General features: G+C 45.1%; 1 protein-coding gene across 3 annotated transcripts in view; it reads right to left on the reverse strand.

The window, feature by feature from the left end:
* Positions 1-16,429, reverse strand: part of LOC138663698 (oocyte zinc finger protein XlCOF6.1-like) — a 62,473-nt gene that overhangs the window by 19,601 nt on the left and 26,443 nt on the right. For all 3 annotated transcript variants that reach the window (XM_069749998.1, XM_069750000.1, XM_069750001.1), the window contains 2 exons: positions 11,032-11,126; positions 10,743-10,833 (listed from right to left, as the gene is read on the reverse strand). In XM_069749998.1, coding sequence (XP_069606099.1) covers positions 10,743-10,833; positions 11,032-11,126 — 186 coding nt within the window. The remainder of the gene's footprint in view (positions 1-10,742; positions 10,834-11,031; positions 11,127-16,429) is intronic.

Genomic DNA, 16,429 nt, shown 5'->3' on the forward strand with positions numbered 1-16,429 from the left:
GCTGGGTCAGGCACAGAGCACAGAGAGATCAGTCTTACACAGGCAGCAGCAAGTGTACGATTGACACTGGGTGAAGGAGTTAGCATGCTTAAATAGAAGACTAATCAAGGGAAGTGAACACAGATGATTGCAGCACAGACCTAGCACAACCAAAACAGACAGCCCCTACACAAAGTAACAAATCAGAACAGAGTGGAGATCGTGACAGTACCCCCTCTTCAAGAGGGAGCCACCAGACCCCCAGGTTTCCTAGGAAACCTCAGATGAAAGGCCTGAACTGTTATGATTCGGTGGTCTAGGAGCAACATGGAACGAGCTCTGAGGGAAGTGGTAACTGTACTGACTGCAGACCCTAAGCTCAACACAACACTAGAAGCAGCCGTGGAATGCTCCTAACTCTCCCTAGGCATCTCGTCACAGCCTAAGAGCTAACTACCCCTGAAGACAGTAGCAGGAAAACTATCTTGCCTCAGAGAAAATCCCCAAAGGATAGATTAGCCCCCCACAAATAATGACTGTGAGTGGAGAGGAAAAAGACATACACAGAATGAAACCAGGATGAGCACAGGAGGCCAGTCTAGCTTGATAGATAGGACAGGATGGAATACTGTGCGGTCAGTATAAAACACTACAAAAATCCATGCAGAGTTTACAAAAAATCTCCACTAAAGGTGTGGAGGGTAACTCTGCTTCCCAGAGCTTCCAGCAAGACAGAAAATACTTCAAACTGATAATGCTGGACAAACAAAGAAAGCACAGAATGGATAAGACCACAAACTATGGACAGAAAAAGTAAGCAAAAACTTAGCTTTGCAGAACTGGTCATGATAACAGGGAACTCCAAAGAGATGTGAATCCAACCAGGAACCATTTACAAGTGGCACTAGCTGAAGGAACAACCAGGCTTAAATAGGCGAGAGAGGAGATGATAAGTGGAGGCAGCTGACCACAGCTAACTTCAAGGAGCAGCCATACCACTTGAAACCACAAGAGGGAGCCCAAGAGCAGAACTCACAAAAGTGCCACTTACAACCACCGGAGGGAGCCCAGGAGCAGAATTCACAACACTGAACCAATCGATCAGCCTTTACAGAATGAGCTGGGACCCAGGAGCGTTCCTCAGGTCCATACCCCTTCCAATGTACCAAATATTGAAGAGAATTCCGATACCATTTGGGAATCAATGATCCTTTGTAGCTCATATTTCAAGCTTCCCTCAATAGACACCAGAGGAGGCGGGGGCAAGGAAGACAGAACAGGGGGAAAAAACTCTTTCAACAGCGACTTGTGGAACACATTAGGAATACGGAAGGACCCAGGGAGCTTTAATCTAAAGGCAACTGGATTGACCACCTTCAGAATTTCATATGGACATATGGACCAGCAGGGGCGTAGCTAGAGCTTTTGCCGCCCGGGGCTGCTCCCGAGTTTGGCGCCCCCCCCCCCCCCCCCCCTCGGCTCAATACACACAAAGGTTACCAAAAATAGGACAACACACATGATCGGGTCTGCAAAAAAAAAAAAAAACAAGTTCTGCTTACCTGACCGCGCTCCTGCTCTCTCCACGCAGCTGAAGCGTGCACTCGCCGGCGACTGACAATGACGTCAGAAGCCGTCGACGTGTGCGCTGCGGCCGACTTCAGCTGCCAGCCTCCAAATGGCTGGTGGCTGTTGTTAACTATTGACGTACGGGCGCGGGCCCGCACGTCAATAGCGTTAAACAGCTGCAGCGCCGGCCGCGGTTTTAGAGGGCCCCGGGCGAAAGAGTCTCAGTGGGCCCCCCCTTTAACACATAGCATGATTCATGATGCAGATACAGCAGAGAAATATAGCATAGCCACATAGCATATAACACAGCCCACGTAGCATATAGCACAGCCACGTAGTGTATAACACAGCCCACGCAGTATATAACACAGCCCACATAGCGTATAGCACAGCCACGTAGTATATAACACAGCCAAGTAGTATATTGCACAGCCCACATAGCATATAACACAGCCACGTAGTATATAACACAGCCATGTAGTATATTGCACAGCCCACGTGGCATATTGCCCAGCCACGTAGTATATAACACAGCCATGTAGTATATTGCACAGCCCACGTAGCATATTGCCCAGCCACGTAGTATATAACACAGCCATGTAGTATATTGCACAGCCCACGTAGCATATTGCCCAGCCACGTAGTATATTGCCCAGCCACGTAGTATATTGCCCAGCCACGTAGTATATTGCCCAGTCACGTAGTATATTGCCCAGTCCACGTAGTATATTGCCCAGTCACGTAGTATATTGCCCAGTCACGTAGTATATTGCCCAGTCCACGTAGCATATTGCCCAGCCACGTAGTATATTGCCCAGTCACGTAGTATATTGCCCAGCCACGTAGTATATTGCCCAGTGATGGAGTATACAGCACAGAGCCACATAGTATACAGACTTAAAATAAAAAATAAACATATACTCACCCTCCGATGAATTCTGGCCCTGTACCGCACGAGGCAGCTTCCAGTCCCAGGGTTGGTATGAGCGCAGGACCTGTGATGACGTTGCGGTCACATGACCGTGACGTCATGGCAGGTCCTTCTCACATACCATCCTTGGCACCGGAAGCTGCCGCTTGCATGGAGCGGGCACTGGAGCGTTGCGAGGAGCGGGAAAGGCGATGGAGGGTGAGTATAGCAGGTTTTTTCATTTTTTAATTATTTTTAACATGACATATTTTTACTATTGATGCTGCATAGGCAGCATCAATAGTAAATAGTTGGGGACACACAGGGTTAATAGCAACGGTAACGGAGTGTGTTACACCGCGGCCCGTTACCGCTGCTATTAACCCTGTGTGAGTGGTGACTGGAGGGGATTATGGAGCGGGCGCTGATTGTGGGGAGTATAGAGCAGGCGCCGGGCACTGACTGCAGCGGAGGGACTAATCGGACTGTGCCCGTCGCTGATTGGTCGCGGCAGCCATGACAGGCAGCTGCCGAGACCAATCAGCGACGACAGACAGAGGCCGCGACCAATGAATATCCGTGAAAGAAAGAAAGACAGAAGGACAGACAGAAAGACGGAAGTGTGACCCTTAGACAATGGTGTAAAATATATATATATATATATATATATATATATATATATATATATATATATATATATATATATATATATATACTTCTCACCTGTGTCTTGCCTCTCTGTTGTGTTTTCTGTCTCTCACATCTTTTCTGTCTCCCGCTCTGATTTTCATATTTCCTTCTGCCTCTTCTTCCTGCTTGTCCGTGGCTCCGCCCCCGACATTTAGCCCCGCCCCTCCATGGCTCTTCACATTGTGAGAGCTGTGATGCTGCTGGAGGGGAGGGATCGGAGCTTCTGCTGCTGACTGCAGGTGCGGGGGTGAGTCACAGCGTGTGTGACTGTGTGCCCCTGCTACACTGCAGCCAGCAACTCTGCACGGCTGCGCGCACTGCCAGCGCGCTGCTCCAGTCCTCACTATGCAGGGAGGAAGGAACAGAGAATGAGTGCGCGCAGCCGCGCTGATAGCCGCCCCCCGCATTGTGCCGCCCGGGGCGGCCCGCCCCCCCCGCATCCCCCTTCCTACGCCACTGTGGACCAGTGAATCGCGGACCCAACTTCAGCGAGGGCATCTTCAATCTATTATTCTTAGAGGATTGCCATTCCTTATCTCCCACTTTGACGGCGATCCCTAACGAGCGCCTTCTATTGGCCTTACGCTTCTGCCGATGAGGAGCCACCCCAATGTTCTTTTTAACCTATCTCATCCCCCAGACATCCCCCAGCTCTGTATTGGTGACATCCCCCCCAGGACACCCAGAACTTATCCTGGAGAACTCATCATAATGAATATGAAACCCGCAATTACAGAAAAATGGTGAGGTCCCAATGCACTGATTAACCCGACTGTTAAAGGCAAACTCAGCCAGAGGAAGAAATGATGACCAATTCTCCTGCTGATAAGCAGAGGAAAAGGACAAATCAATCCCCAGTTTTCTGCAGAAAGACCTCCAAAATCTAAAGACAAATTGTACACCCCTGTCCGATATAATATTTAGAGGAATCCCATGCAATCGTAACATATGAATAATAAACAGTTTCGAGAGATTTTCAGCATTGGGTAACCCAGATAATGGAACGAAGTGAGCTTGTTTGCTGAAGTGATTAACTACCACCCAAATAACAGTCATCCCCAGAGACAGCTGTAAAGCTGAAATGAAATCCATGGACAAATGAGTCCATGGTCTTTCTGGAATTGGCAAAGGAGCTATTTTCCCAGCCGGCCGGCAATGCTGTACTTTAGCACAAGTTTTACAAGCAGACACAAAATCTCTAATATCCTTATGCATAGCGGACCATCTAAAGAGTCTAGCAACTGCCTTCTGGGTGGCAGTGACTCCAGGATGACCACTCAACACAGAATCATGGAATTCATGCAAAAGGTATAATCTGAGATGCAGAGGGATCAGCTTCCATCTCAGAGAAAACCATGGCCACAACAATACCCTGAGGAAGGAGGTTCTGGAGGAGACATAGAATCAAGAATACGAGACAGGGCATCCGCCTTCATGTTCTTAGACCCTGGTCTGACAGTAATAGAAAAACTAAATTGTGAAAAAAATAAAGACCATCGGGCCAGTCTAGGTGCCAACCGCTTGGCAGATTCAATATAAGTTTGATTTTTGTGATCTGTCACCATGGTGACTAGATGAACGACTCCCTCCAAAAAAGCCTCCACTCTTCAAAAGCCAACTTGACAGCAAGCAACTCCCGACTACCCACAGAATAGTTTCTTTCAGCAGGTGAAATTTTTTTAGAGAAGGCACATGGTCTCAGGTTAGTTAAAGTCTCAGGACCTTGAGACAATACAGCCCCCACCCCGAACTCAGAAGCATCTACCTCCACAATAAACAGCCTCTTGAGATCTGGTTGCACAAGAACAGGAGAAGACATAAAACATTTCTTCAAATTTTCAAAAGCCCCAACTGCTTCCGGTGACCAAACCTATAGCTCCACCCCTTTACGAGTGAAGCCCGTAAAAAGCTTGACAATCTGAGAAAATCCTCTAATAAATTTTCTGTAATAATTTGCGAACCCTAAAAAGCGCTGCAGACCCTTGAGGTCACTGGGTTGAACCCAATCAATGATGGCCTGAACTTTCCCAGGATCCATGTTAAACCCAGAGGCTGACATAATGAAAGCCAAAAATGATATTTCTTGAACAGAAAAGGAACATTTTTCAATTTTAGCGAACCAATAATTATCTCTCAACCTTTGCAGAACCAAACGGACATGTTTATAATGAGAATGCAGATCAGGTGAGAACATTTGAATATCATCCAAATAAACCATAATAAAACTCCCAATAAAATCAGAAAAAATATCAGTCATAAAATTTAAAAAAAACTGTTGGTTAGACCAAAAGGCATGATGAGATTTTCAAAGACACCTTCAGACGTTAAAAATGTTGTCTTCCACTCATCACCCTCATAAATCCGTATATATATACCTGTACGGATATACGGATATACGGAAACCTGATTATATAGATTGGGTATAAGTGGAAGCTGATAAGTATTTTTAACCGTTATTTAGTTTAATTCTCGGAAATCGAGGGAGGGATGGAGACCTCCAACTTTCTTTTTAACAAAAAAGAATCCGGCAGCTACCGGTGAGGTGATGAGGAAGGGCGAGTGTGACCTTTTCGTAAACTTTCGTTAATATAAACATTCATGGCTGACTGCTCAGGGCCAGATAAGTTATACGAGCGAGCCTTGGGTAATTTAGCATTAGGAATGAGATTAATAGCACAGTCTAGGGGCGGAGAGGAGGTAATATCTCACACTCTTTAAAAAAAAAAAAAAAAAACATCTTCGAAGTCTTTCAGGTATTCCAGAAAACCCTCCAGACTAAAGGAGCAAACATGCACAGGTTTAAGACATTTTTTCAAACAACAAGGACCCCATTTGACAATATCTTTCCGATTCCAGTCAATAATTGGATTATGCATACACAACCAAGGAATACCCAACACAATTCCAGCAGGTAAATTGTCCAAAACATATTACGAGATTAATTCCATATGAAGAGTCCCCACCTTGAGTGTGAACTCCACTGTAACTAAGGCCTCTTTCACACTTCCGTCTTTTTGAAGACGTTGCAATGCGTCGTTCTGTGCAAAAAAACGCATCCTGCAAAGTTGCCCGCAGGATGCGTTTTTTGCACATAGACTTGTATTACCGACGCATCGCGATGTATGGACACACGTTCCATACGTCGTGCACTGGATGCGTCGGTAATTGGCGGACTGTCGTCACAAAGAAAGTTCAATGTAACGTTTTTTGTGCGACGCATCCGCCATTTTCGACCGCGCATGTGCGGCTGAAACTCTGCCCCCTCCTCCCCGGACTGCAGAGTGGGTAGCGGATGCGTAGAAAAACTGCATCCGCTGCCTACTTCCTGCAAAAAATTCACAACGACCGTCGGTACGTCGACCCGACGCATTGTGACGGGCCCATACCGACGGAAATGTGAAAAAGGCCTAACTGAACCAGATTTTTGAGCAATGGTGTTCTATCAATGGCCACAAATTGGATAGGGCTTTCTAACTTAACTGTCCCTAATTCTAACTTCAGAAAAGGTCCCTAATCAATGAAATTAGCAGCAGATCCGCAGTCAGTAAAGGCAAATGTGAACAGACACTGATCTTGAAAAAGAAGTTCAGCATTCAACAATACTTATCAGAGGAGTAAAAAGGTACCTGTAAGTCTGAGTGACCTCCTCGAGAATCACCCAGACTTAGACGTCTCCCGAAGGCTTGTTTGCTGCAGATCGTGCCAAGTAATCCTTGGCCACAATAGAGACAAAGTCCAATTTCCCAACGGTGTCTCCTTTCCTTAATCCTTGAGCTGGCAGGACCAACCTCCATAGGTTCCAACCTCCTCTACTATAGAACTAGCTATCTAAATGGGGTCACCTCTGGTTCACAGTGAATTTGCATCTTAATACAGTGGAATGTGCCATTTTATAAGATCATATACTTTCACCTAGTGGCCCGGCTCTCAGATCAGCAGTCTTCCTATAGATTGACATTTATGTCATGTTTTTACACGTCTATCTTGAGACGTACTAAGTGCTCTGAGTCTCAGTTATACTGTATTGCTGTTTATTTATATGTTTGACCATCGTCCTCATGTATCTCTTTGTATATACTTTATTTGTTTGGGTTTTTTTTGCATTATGTTATGTCACCATTATTATTATTATTCTGATGAAGGTCTGAAGTCAAGCCCGAAACGTTTCTCTACTACAGTAAATTCTAATAAATCCCGTTTGATCATTTAAGATGAGTGCTGGGTTTTTCGAATATATATTCATGGTGTGGGAACCTACCCAGGCACCCTTATATATAGTTGTGCGCACGGTACCTTGTATTAGGTTCATGATCCTTGTCTTTGCCACCTTGACCCTGTCAGGTTTGTGATAGATCTGTCCTAAAGCATAAAAAAAGGAGTCCACCGAAAGACGTTCAGGAGCAAGATAGGGAAAATGCCCAGGTCTGAGGACCCCCCCCCGCAAAAGTGACATTATAATTCCTACCCGCTGTGACTCATTCCCTGATGACTGGGGGCGCATGGTAAACAATAATTTACAACTCTTTAAAAATTCTGAACTGTTCTTTTTCTCCCGAAAATTTGACAGGTTCAGGGGGGCTCAAAGATACATCAGATGATTCAGAAGTCATAATAGCGGTCTGAGGAGAGAGATTCTGAGGGACAGAAAGAGTACCAGAAATCTGTACCTGAGCCTATGAGGATGTCAGTTTGTGTTGTTCCGAGGCTAAATCTTGGACTAACTGAGTCAGATAATCCGAGGTCAGGTCCAGGAAATGGCACAGTACAACAAGGGATAGTCAGAGGCAAAATCCAATTCACGAGCCGAGGTAAGGAAAGCCAGAAAGACAAGGCAATTTTCAGGGAGCAGGCACAAGAAAAGTCAGGTCACAAGCAAAGGGTCAAAGTCCGGGTAGGAAATCAAGTCAAGCTAGGTCAGGCACAGAGCACAGAGAGATCAGTCTTACACAGGCAGCAGCAAGTGTACGATTGACATTGGGTGAAGAAGCTAGCACACTTAAATAAAAGACTTATCAAGGGGGGGTGTTAACCCCTTTCGAGAAAATTTGTCTCGCTGAGGAGCCCCCGTCTCATAAGGTGTCCCTCCTATATAATCTTTTCCAGGAGAGCCAGACCCCAACACATGACTTCCCAACGTTTTTCTCAAGATGGGAGAGTGACTTGGGGATTTCATTGTCCCAGGAGGAAAGAGATAAGATTTTTCTGTTCACCTTTAGGACTTCGCTGTCGGCTGTGTCACAGGAGAGGAGTTACAAGGTTCTGTCGAGGTGGTATAGATGCCCCTGCCAGGTTCATGCTATGTTCCCGGTGATCCCGGATATTTGTTGGAGATGCACATCAGAAAAAGGGACTTATGTCCATATCTGGTGGGAATGTCCACCCATAAAGAAATTCTGGATGTTAGTTTTTGATCTCCATAACAAATTATCCTTTCGCAAAATACAACCCACAGTGGAACTAGCCCTCTTGTCTCTGTGTGACATGTCGATATCTGGTTTTAAGAGGAGTCTTCTCAGACATTTTCTCACGGCTGCCAGGAATTTGATTCCTAGATACTGGAAGCAGGATCGTTACCCCTCAGGCTCCGATTTTGTTGCGGAGCTTAACATTTACAGAATGGAACAATTGATAAGTGAATCCATGGGGGATTCGACGAAATTTTTTAACACTTGGGCTTCATGGATTGTATTCAGGGAGACCCCAGAGTTGGACGTATGGTTGTCCAGGTCCTAATTCATATCTGGAGCCGATATGGGATCGTTCGCGTAATGGTTGTTGCCCCTGTCCTCTGGCCTGCTGTCGTGGCTTAAAGCCAATATTGGTGACTCAATGATCTTCTCTCCACTACATGGGGCCTGGGGTCAGCCCGGAGGGAGTGCCGCATTCCTCATACCTAGTGTACCCTCTTACCTTCGCCCGCTTTCCTTTCCCCCCCTCCCCCCCCCCCCCCCTCCTTTCCTCCACCCTCCCCTTTTTTTTTTTTTTTCTCTTTCTCTCTTTTTCTTTCTTTCCTTCTCTTTCCGTTTCTTTAATTCTTTCTACTTCTGCTTACTTCTTATATCTAACGACATTCTATACTAATATAAATGATTAAATATAGCTAGTAATGCTTGATTGCCTTTGATGCTGTTTATATGTTTCAACTATGAAAAATATCATTGTTAACTTGAAAGTGTTATCGTTGGCAGTGGCCAACTACATTTAATATTTGCTGAGACTTTCTCTTTTTGTATGATCTACGGGTTGTACCCCGTTGAGTTTAACAATTGTCTCAGCACTGTACCATTGTTTGTATTGTTTATTTGCTTCAATAAACCTGATTTATACAAAGACTTATCAAGGGAACTGATCGTGACAATTACAGCTTAGGGAACCTCAGCCCGAGTTGGAAGAATACAGATTTGCTCCATTGACCATTGCTGAACAATGGATACGTTTGTGAAAGCCAGGAATGAGACCCACCGATCACCTGGCTCCATGGAGATGTTCGGAGAAGCCAGGTTATGACCCTCCAGTCAACTGGCCTTGTACTTGAATGGACTGTCATTTTCCTATGCTTGTCGTTACCTCCGCTCTGTGCATGCCACAGGTGGCGTAGTTGGCCCTGGAAGCCCTGAAGTAACAGCTGCTCTTATCCCAGCAAGTCAGGGAAGGGTGAAACTCTTTAATGTGCCCCAACTTGGGTATTTTGCTGGGACTTTTCTACTTGTTATATGCCTGTTTTGTGGTTTAATAAAGTATTTACCCTGTTTTACCCTCACTCTGTGATGTCTGAGTAGCGTTACACCAACGGTAAAAGGAGAGCGGGCTTTTGGCGATGCTCCCTGGTCCATGCGGTTTCGGCTAGCCGATCAAGTAGCCTGCTGACCCCCCTGTGTCTCCAAACAGGGCTCAAGCCATGCCAACACATCTCCTGCAGGTGTGAATAAATGTATATTATAGTCAACCACTATGCACTGCTTAGTGATATATCATGGCACAGGTGTAATGTTTTTTGTGTGGTTTATCGCTATCCTATTTGGCTAGTCATTTTTAAAAGAAATTAAAAAGTCAGGACAAAGGGAAACTCTGTTATTTACAGAAATCCACTGCACATTTAATGTTGTCGATCATAAAATCAAAGTTTGGCAGAAATACTGGACTTTGTCTTGTAGGGACCATATGAGCACATTCAGCAGCACAGAAGGGAGAGAAGGTAGATTAATCCAATAAGATATCAGTGTTCTAGGAAGCCAACAGCATCAATACTCTCTGCTTTATGTTAGAGGCCTACCAAATTTTTTTTTCTTCAAGTGATTTTATAATTTGGCAGCACTTTCTATGTATGCGGTCATTTGGCTTTGATGTTTACAGATTTGGGCAAGTAAGGGTCAGTGTCTTCTAATTTAGGTAGGTTCCAATTTGTAAGTTCTATAGAAGTGCTTTAAATGCCCAAAGACATTTGAACAGTTCGATGGAGAAGAATGTTGTAGTCTAGAGGCAAAATGGTGCTCCCACGATTGTGATAAGGCCGGACTACACCAGCGATAAGGCAGCCACAGCTGGTGACTGAGAAGAGTCTGTCATTTCTCTGCATTTAGTGGTTACTACTCACCTGGGTAGTCATATGGAGGAGTCTCCTCTTTACACTGCTCATCACCCCTTACATATGTCTCTGTAGTATTAATATGGGTCAGCTCTTCACCCTGAAACAAATATCGTAAAAGTCACAGACAGATGGAGAGGTCACATCCATAATCAGCTCTAATCCTGCCATCTCCACCGTTCTCATTGCACAAGTATAAAACATATAATACTGGAGGATAAAACAAGACCGAGCATAAGACCTTCACAGCCGTCTACACATCATAGGGGAGATCTCATGACATCGTCTCTCCATCTACCTGATGATCCTGAGGAACATTGGGATCTTCTTGATTACAGTTCTGTGGAAGAAGAGGACGGGGACATCTCTCTGTTGTTGTCTTACTGGATAGAACTGGAAGAAACAAATACAGGAAGTGAATTAATTCTTTACTAACAGATAATTATAGGCCATCTACTTTTAGTCCCTATCCTCCTCCCTATTGTTTGTTTAGTGCTTTGTATAATAGAGGTTTTCTGTTATCTCTTTTTTGTCTTTGTGTCTGGTTTAGCTTTCATTTCTGTTCCATTCTTAAGGTACCGTCACATTTAGCGACGCTCCAGCGATATAGACAACGATCCGACCTAAACTAGATCGCTGGAGCATCACTGTTAGGTCGCTGTAGAGATGTCAAACACAGCAACTCCAGAACGATGCAGGTGCGATCGTTCTCGCTGGTTGTTAGCTCTATGAGAAAACATTGCTGGCATCGTTCCTTTTGCTGTCAAACATGACAAATCACGCCGATCTGACGACCAAATAAAGTTCTGGACTTTCAGCTCCGACCAGCGATGTCACAGCAGGATCCTGCTCGCTGCTGCGTGTCAAAGACAACGAGATCGCTATCCAGGACGCTGCAATGTCACAGATCGCTATCGTTGTAAAGTTGCTCAGTGTGAAGGTACCTTTAGTGAGGTGGGAGCGGGGACAGATTAGGGTTTTTACAGGAGCATAATAAAGTCAGAAATTTGGGCCTCCCTACCTTTAGGAGTACCCCTTGGACAGGAATAATTAGGGTCCAAGCTCCAGGGACAGTTTGGGGCCTCTTTTCCTTACTGAAGACAGTCACAGCATGACATTTTTACCAGCCAAAATATTTGCATCTTGGTATGGATCGCATTTTAGTCCTTGCCAAACAATTGCAGGGCCTATCGCTTGAAGTGTCAGACTTGCAATCTAGGGTATCTCAGCAGCAGACTGTTGGTCTGGCGGGCAGTCAGGCTGAACCGGAACTTAAGGTAGCTCTCCCGGATAGGTTTTGTGTGGGACGGGATAAATTTATGGTGTTCCGCGAAGCCTACAATCTGCATTTTACACTTCGTCCTCGTTAATCTGGGAGTGAGGAGCAATGGGTTGATATTGTTATTTCTCTCCTTCAAGGAGATGCTCAATCCTGGGCTTTTTCACTTCCGGTGGACTCACTATCTCTCCGGTCGGTTGATGTTTTTTTTGAGGCTCTAGGCCTCATGTATGATGACTTGGACTGTGTCTCCCTTACTGAATCTAAGCTACATAAGCTAAAGCAGGGAGGCGGCCGGCAGAGGAATTCTGCTCAGAGTTTCGTAGATGAGCCACTGACACTCAGTGGAATCATCCTGATCTTAGGAGTCAGTTTTGTCAGGGCCTGACTAAAAGACGCACTAGCGCTTTGCAAGACTCCTGAGTTGTTGGAGGTCGCCATGACTCTGGCCATATGCCTTGATAGGTGTCTCAGGGGTAGAGCTGTTATGACTCTGCCCCCCATAGTACTCCCTAAAAACGAGGTTCTCACTGTGTGCTCTGAAGAACCAATGAAGTTAGGAAGGGCCTCCCCTCGGTGTGAATATTTTATGGTTCGCCACAAAATAAAATTGTATTTTTTTCTGTGGTCAGGAGGGGTATTTCATTGGGGTCTATCCTTCTTTACCTAAAGCACAAAAAGCCATCGGAAAACTTCTTATCCCAGGTTGTGCAGAGGATAACAACCTAGGTGTATATATCTCTACCGCATGTGTATCTCAGTTTTTCTTACCCGCACAACTGGTTCTTGGTATGAAAACTGAGAAAATATCCTTCCTCATGGATAGTGGGGCGGGAGCCAGTACGGTGGATGTTCGGATCACAAGGAGCCTTGGTCTTTCCTGTAGTACTCTGGCGATACTTACAATTCACTCTGCGCCTTTCGGTCAGGGAAATTTTACGTAAGTAGTGCATAGTGTTAACCTGCGCATAGGGGCTCTTCACTGGGAGCTCCTTTTTTGCTAAATCTTGGAAAGTCTCCCTACTCCTATTGTGTTGGGTACTTTCTGGTTGACTAAACATTGTCATAGACAGGCAGGCCAGAGAGATTATCAAGTACAGTGATTTTTTCAAAAATAATTGCTTAGGTGCTGCCATCTATTGTGTCTCCACTAAAATCACTCCATTTTGCCTGTCTGATTTTGAGGAAGTATTATCTGAAAAAGGGTGTCAAGAACTGTCCCTTGATCGTGTGCATGACTGTCCTGGGATTAAGAACGTGAAAGTGGATGCTTTGTCTTGGCGTTTACCTGGGAGTGGAAATACGGACGATGCAGTCCATATTTTGGAAGAAGGTGAGGTCGTCTCTGCAGTGTGTTCTGAACTTGAGGGTGAGGTATTGAAGGCTCAGGGGAATGCCCATGCAGGTCCTTCAGTAAAATTGTTTGTACCTGTTAATCTGCGTCTTAAAATTTTGAGGGTACATCATGATTCAGCTCTGGCTGGTCACCCAGGTGATAAGGCGACCTTGGACCTCCTTTCTCGTCATTTCTGGTAGCCAAGCTTGAGTAAGGGTACCGTCACACTAAGCGACGCCACAGCGATACCGACAACGATGTCGATCGCTGCAGCGTCGCTGTTTGGTCGCTGGAGAGCTGTCACACAGACAGCTCTCCAGCGACCAACGATCCCGAAGTCCCCAGGTAACCAGGGTAAACATCGGGTTACTAAGCGCAGGGCCGTGCTTAGTAACCCGATGTTTACCCTGGTTACCGTTGTAAATGTAAAAAAACAAACACTACATACTTACATTCCCGGTGTCTGGTCACGTCCCTCGCCTTCAGCTTCCCGCACTGACTGAGCGCCGGTCGTGAAGTACAGCGGTGACGTCACCGCTGTGCTGTGCTTTACGGCTGGCCGGCGCTCACCAGTCAGTGCGGGAAGCTGACGGCGAGGGACCTGACCAGACACCGGGAATGTAAGTATGTAGTGTTTGTTTTTTTACATTTACAACGGTAACCAGGGTAAACATCGGGTTACTAAGCGCGGCCCTGCGCTTAGTAACCCGATGTTTACCCTGGTTACCAGTGAAGACATTCCTGAATCGGCGTCACACACGCCGATTCAGCGATGTCACCGGGAGATCCAGCGACAAAATAAAGTGCTGGACTTTCCCCAGCGACCAACGATCTCCCAGCAGGGGCCTGATCGTTGGTCGCTATCACACATAATTTCGTTAACAATATCGTTGCTACGTCACAAAAAGCAACGATATCGTTATGTGTGACAGTACCTTTAGGATGTAGTTGACATTGTGTCTTCGTGTTGTGTCTGTGCATGTTCCAAGACCCTGCATACTTGTCCGTCTGCGGATCTTTTGCCATTGACCATTCCTGACTGACTGTGGACTCATTTATCCATGGATTTCTCCTCTGTTCAAAGCGTTATTTTAGTTGTAGTGGATAGGTTTAGTAAAATGGTGCACTTTATTGCTTTACCTGCTCTCCTTAATGCCAAGACATTGGCTCAGGTGTTTATCACGGAGATTGTGAAACTCCCAGGGGTTCCTTCCGCTGTTGTGTCAAATTAGGGGATCCAATTTGTATCTACATTTTGGAGGGCGTTTTGTGGTCATTCATGGATGCATCTATTCTTTTCTTCTGCGTACCATCCTCAAACTAATGGCCAGACTGAACGCATAAACCAAAGTTTGGAAACTTTCCTCAGATGTTTTGTGTCAGATAACCAGGAGGATTGGCCTTCTTTTCTACCACTGGCTGAGTTTGCATTGAACAATCGTTGTAGTGAGTCTATTGGTAAGTTGCCATTTTTTGGCGCACATGATTACCATCCACAATTCTGCACCTTCAGTAAAGATGAGTCTTTGTGGGTTCCGGGAGAGAAACAATTGACTTCTTGGCTCTCATCTGTGTGGAGAGGGGTTCAGAATAATTTAAGGATCATGGGGGACAAATAAAAATGTATGGCTGATAAGAAACGATTGTCAGGTCCAGATCTGGGGGTGAATGATTTATGGCTATCCACCAAAAATCTTAAACGGATAGTTCCTTCTTCGAAATTAGGTCCTAGTTTATTGGTTCTTATAAGGTGGTCACCGTAAACAAGCTTTTTATCTCAAGCTTCCATTGACTCTCAAGATCCTATTGTTTTTCACAGGTCTTTGCTCAAAAAACTTGCGCCTGTGGAACTGTCACCTTTACTGCCGCCATCGGTTATTGTTGGTGGCGATTTAAAATTTCAGGTAGCGAAAATCACTTATTCCCATCTGGTTCACTGCTCTGTACAGTACCTGGTACATTGGAAAGGATATGGTCCGGAGGAGAGGATGTGGGTGCTGGCATCTGAGGTTAATGCCAGTAGGTTGATATGGTCCTTTCATTTGACCAATCTGGGTAAACCTGGCCACGAGGGTCTTGTGGCCCCTCGTATAAGGGGAAGTACTGTCACGACTGTGTCACGCCAACCTGGGAGCTCTGGAGGAAGAAGATCTCTGCGTATTGTGAATCGCAGATCTTGCATTTAGCCTGTGTATTTGGATCTCATATGAAATGAATTTGGTTTCCTTTGGTGCTGAAGAGATTTCTATGCTGTATAGTAGAACAAGACGTGCACTCTCGCTATGGGTGGTGCAGACTGAACACGGAGGGTTGCTCCAGATTATGTTCATACAACAACAGTCGCACTCAAATAAAGATTTTCGGAGGTTTGATTTTTGTCTCAAAAAATTGTGGATTTCTTTATTACAAACACCAAAAATAAAGGTAGCACCGCAGTGTTTCAAGGTAGGTAACGTTTCGACCCACAGGGTCTTTCTCAAACCTTATAGAAACAAACAAAGGGTACAGGGTATCACCAAATATGAACATAAATTATTTACAAAATTATATACAGACAATAATTATATACAACACAAACGAATAGACAGAAACAAAATCCCTCTGTATATGCTACATATGTCTAGTCGCCAAGGATAGACTAGGACGAGGCGACAAAGTAAGGACTATAAGAATAAACAGGTTTACGTCCTCAGGTTTGCAATATGATGCTGGAATAACAATGGAGCGTGAAATATCTGAAGAGCAGAAGACTGCTGGGGTGGCATGCCTAATGACAACATTGACGTAAGGAAAACAGCGTTTTGATTAAATAAAACCAAATTAAAATGCATAACAATAGCAAGTACTAAATGGCAAGATGCACAGACACGGTGCACTGGTCTAATGCTATATAAGTACAAAATGAACTACCTAGGTGGTGGAATCTCTTAACCCTCCGTCACATACAATATTCGGACTAACGAGTTCACATACAATGTGCCTGTCAGGCGCCTGCTGGAAAAATACCTATAATATCTAATGTTTGCAATTTCAGTGCTCTAAAAGTGATCAGTGACCTTCATAGGGATGTAATAAAAGAGA

The sequence above is a fragment of the Ranitomeya imitator genome, chromosome 2 (assembly GCF_032444005.1).
Source record: "Ranitomeya imitator isolate aRanImi1 chromosome 2, aRanImi1.pri, whole genome shotgun sequence".
NCBI lineage: Eukaryota > Metazoa > Chordata > Amphibia > Anura > Dendrobatidae > Ranitomeya > Ranitomeya imitator.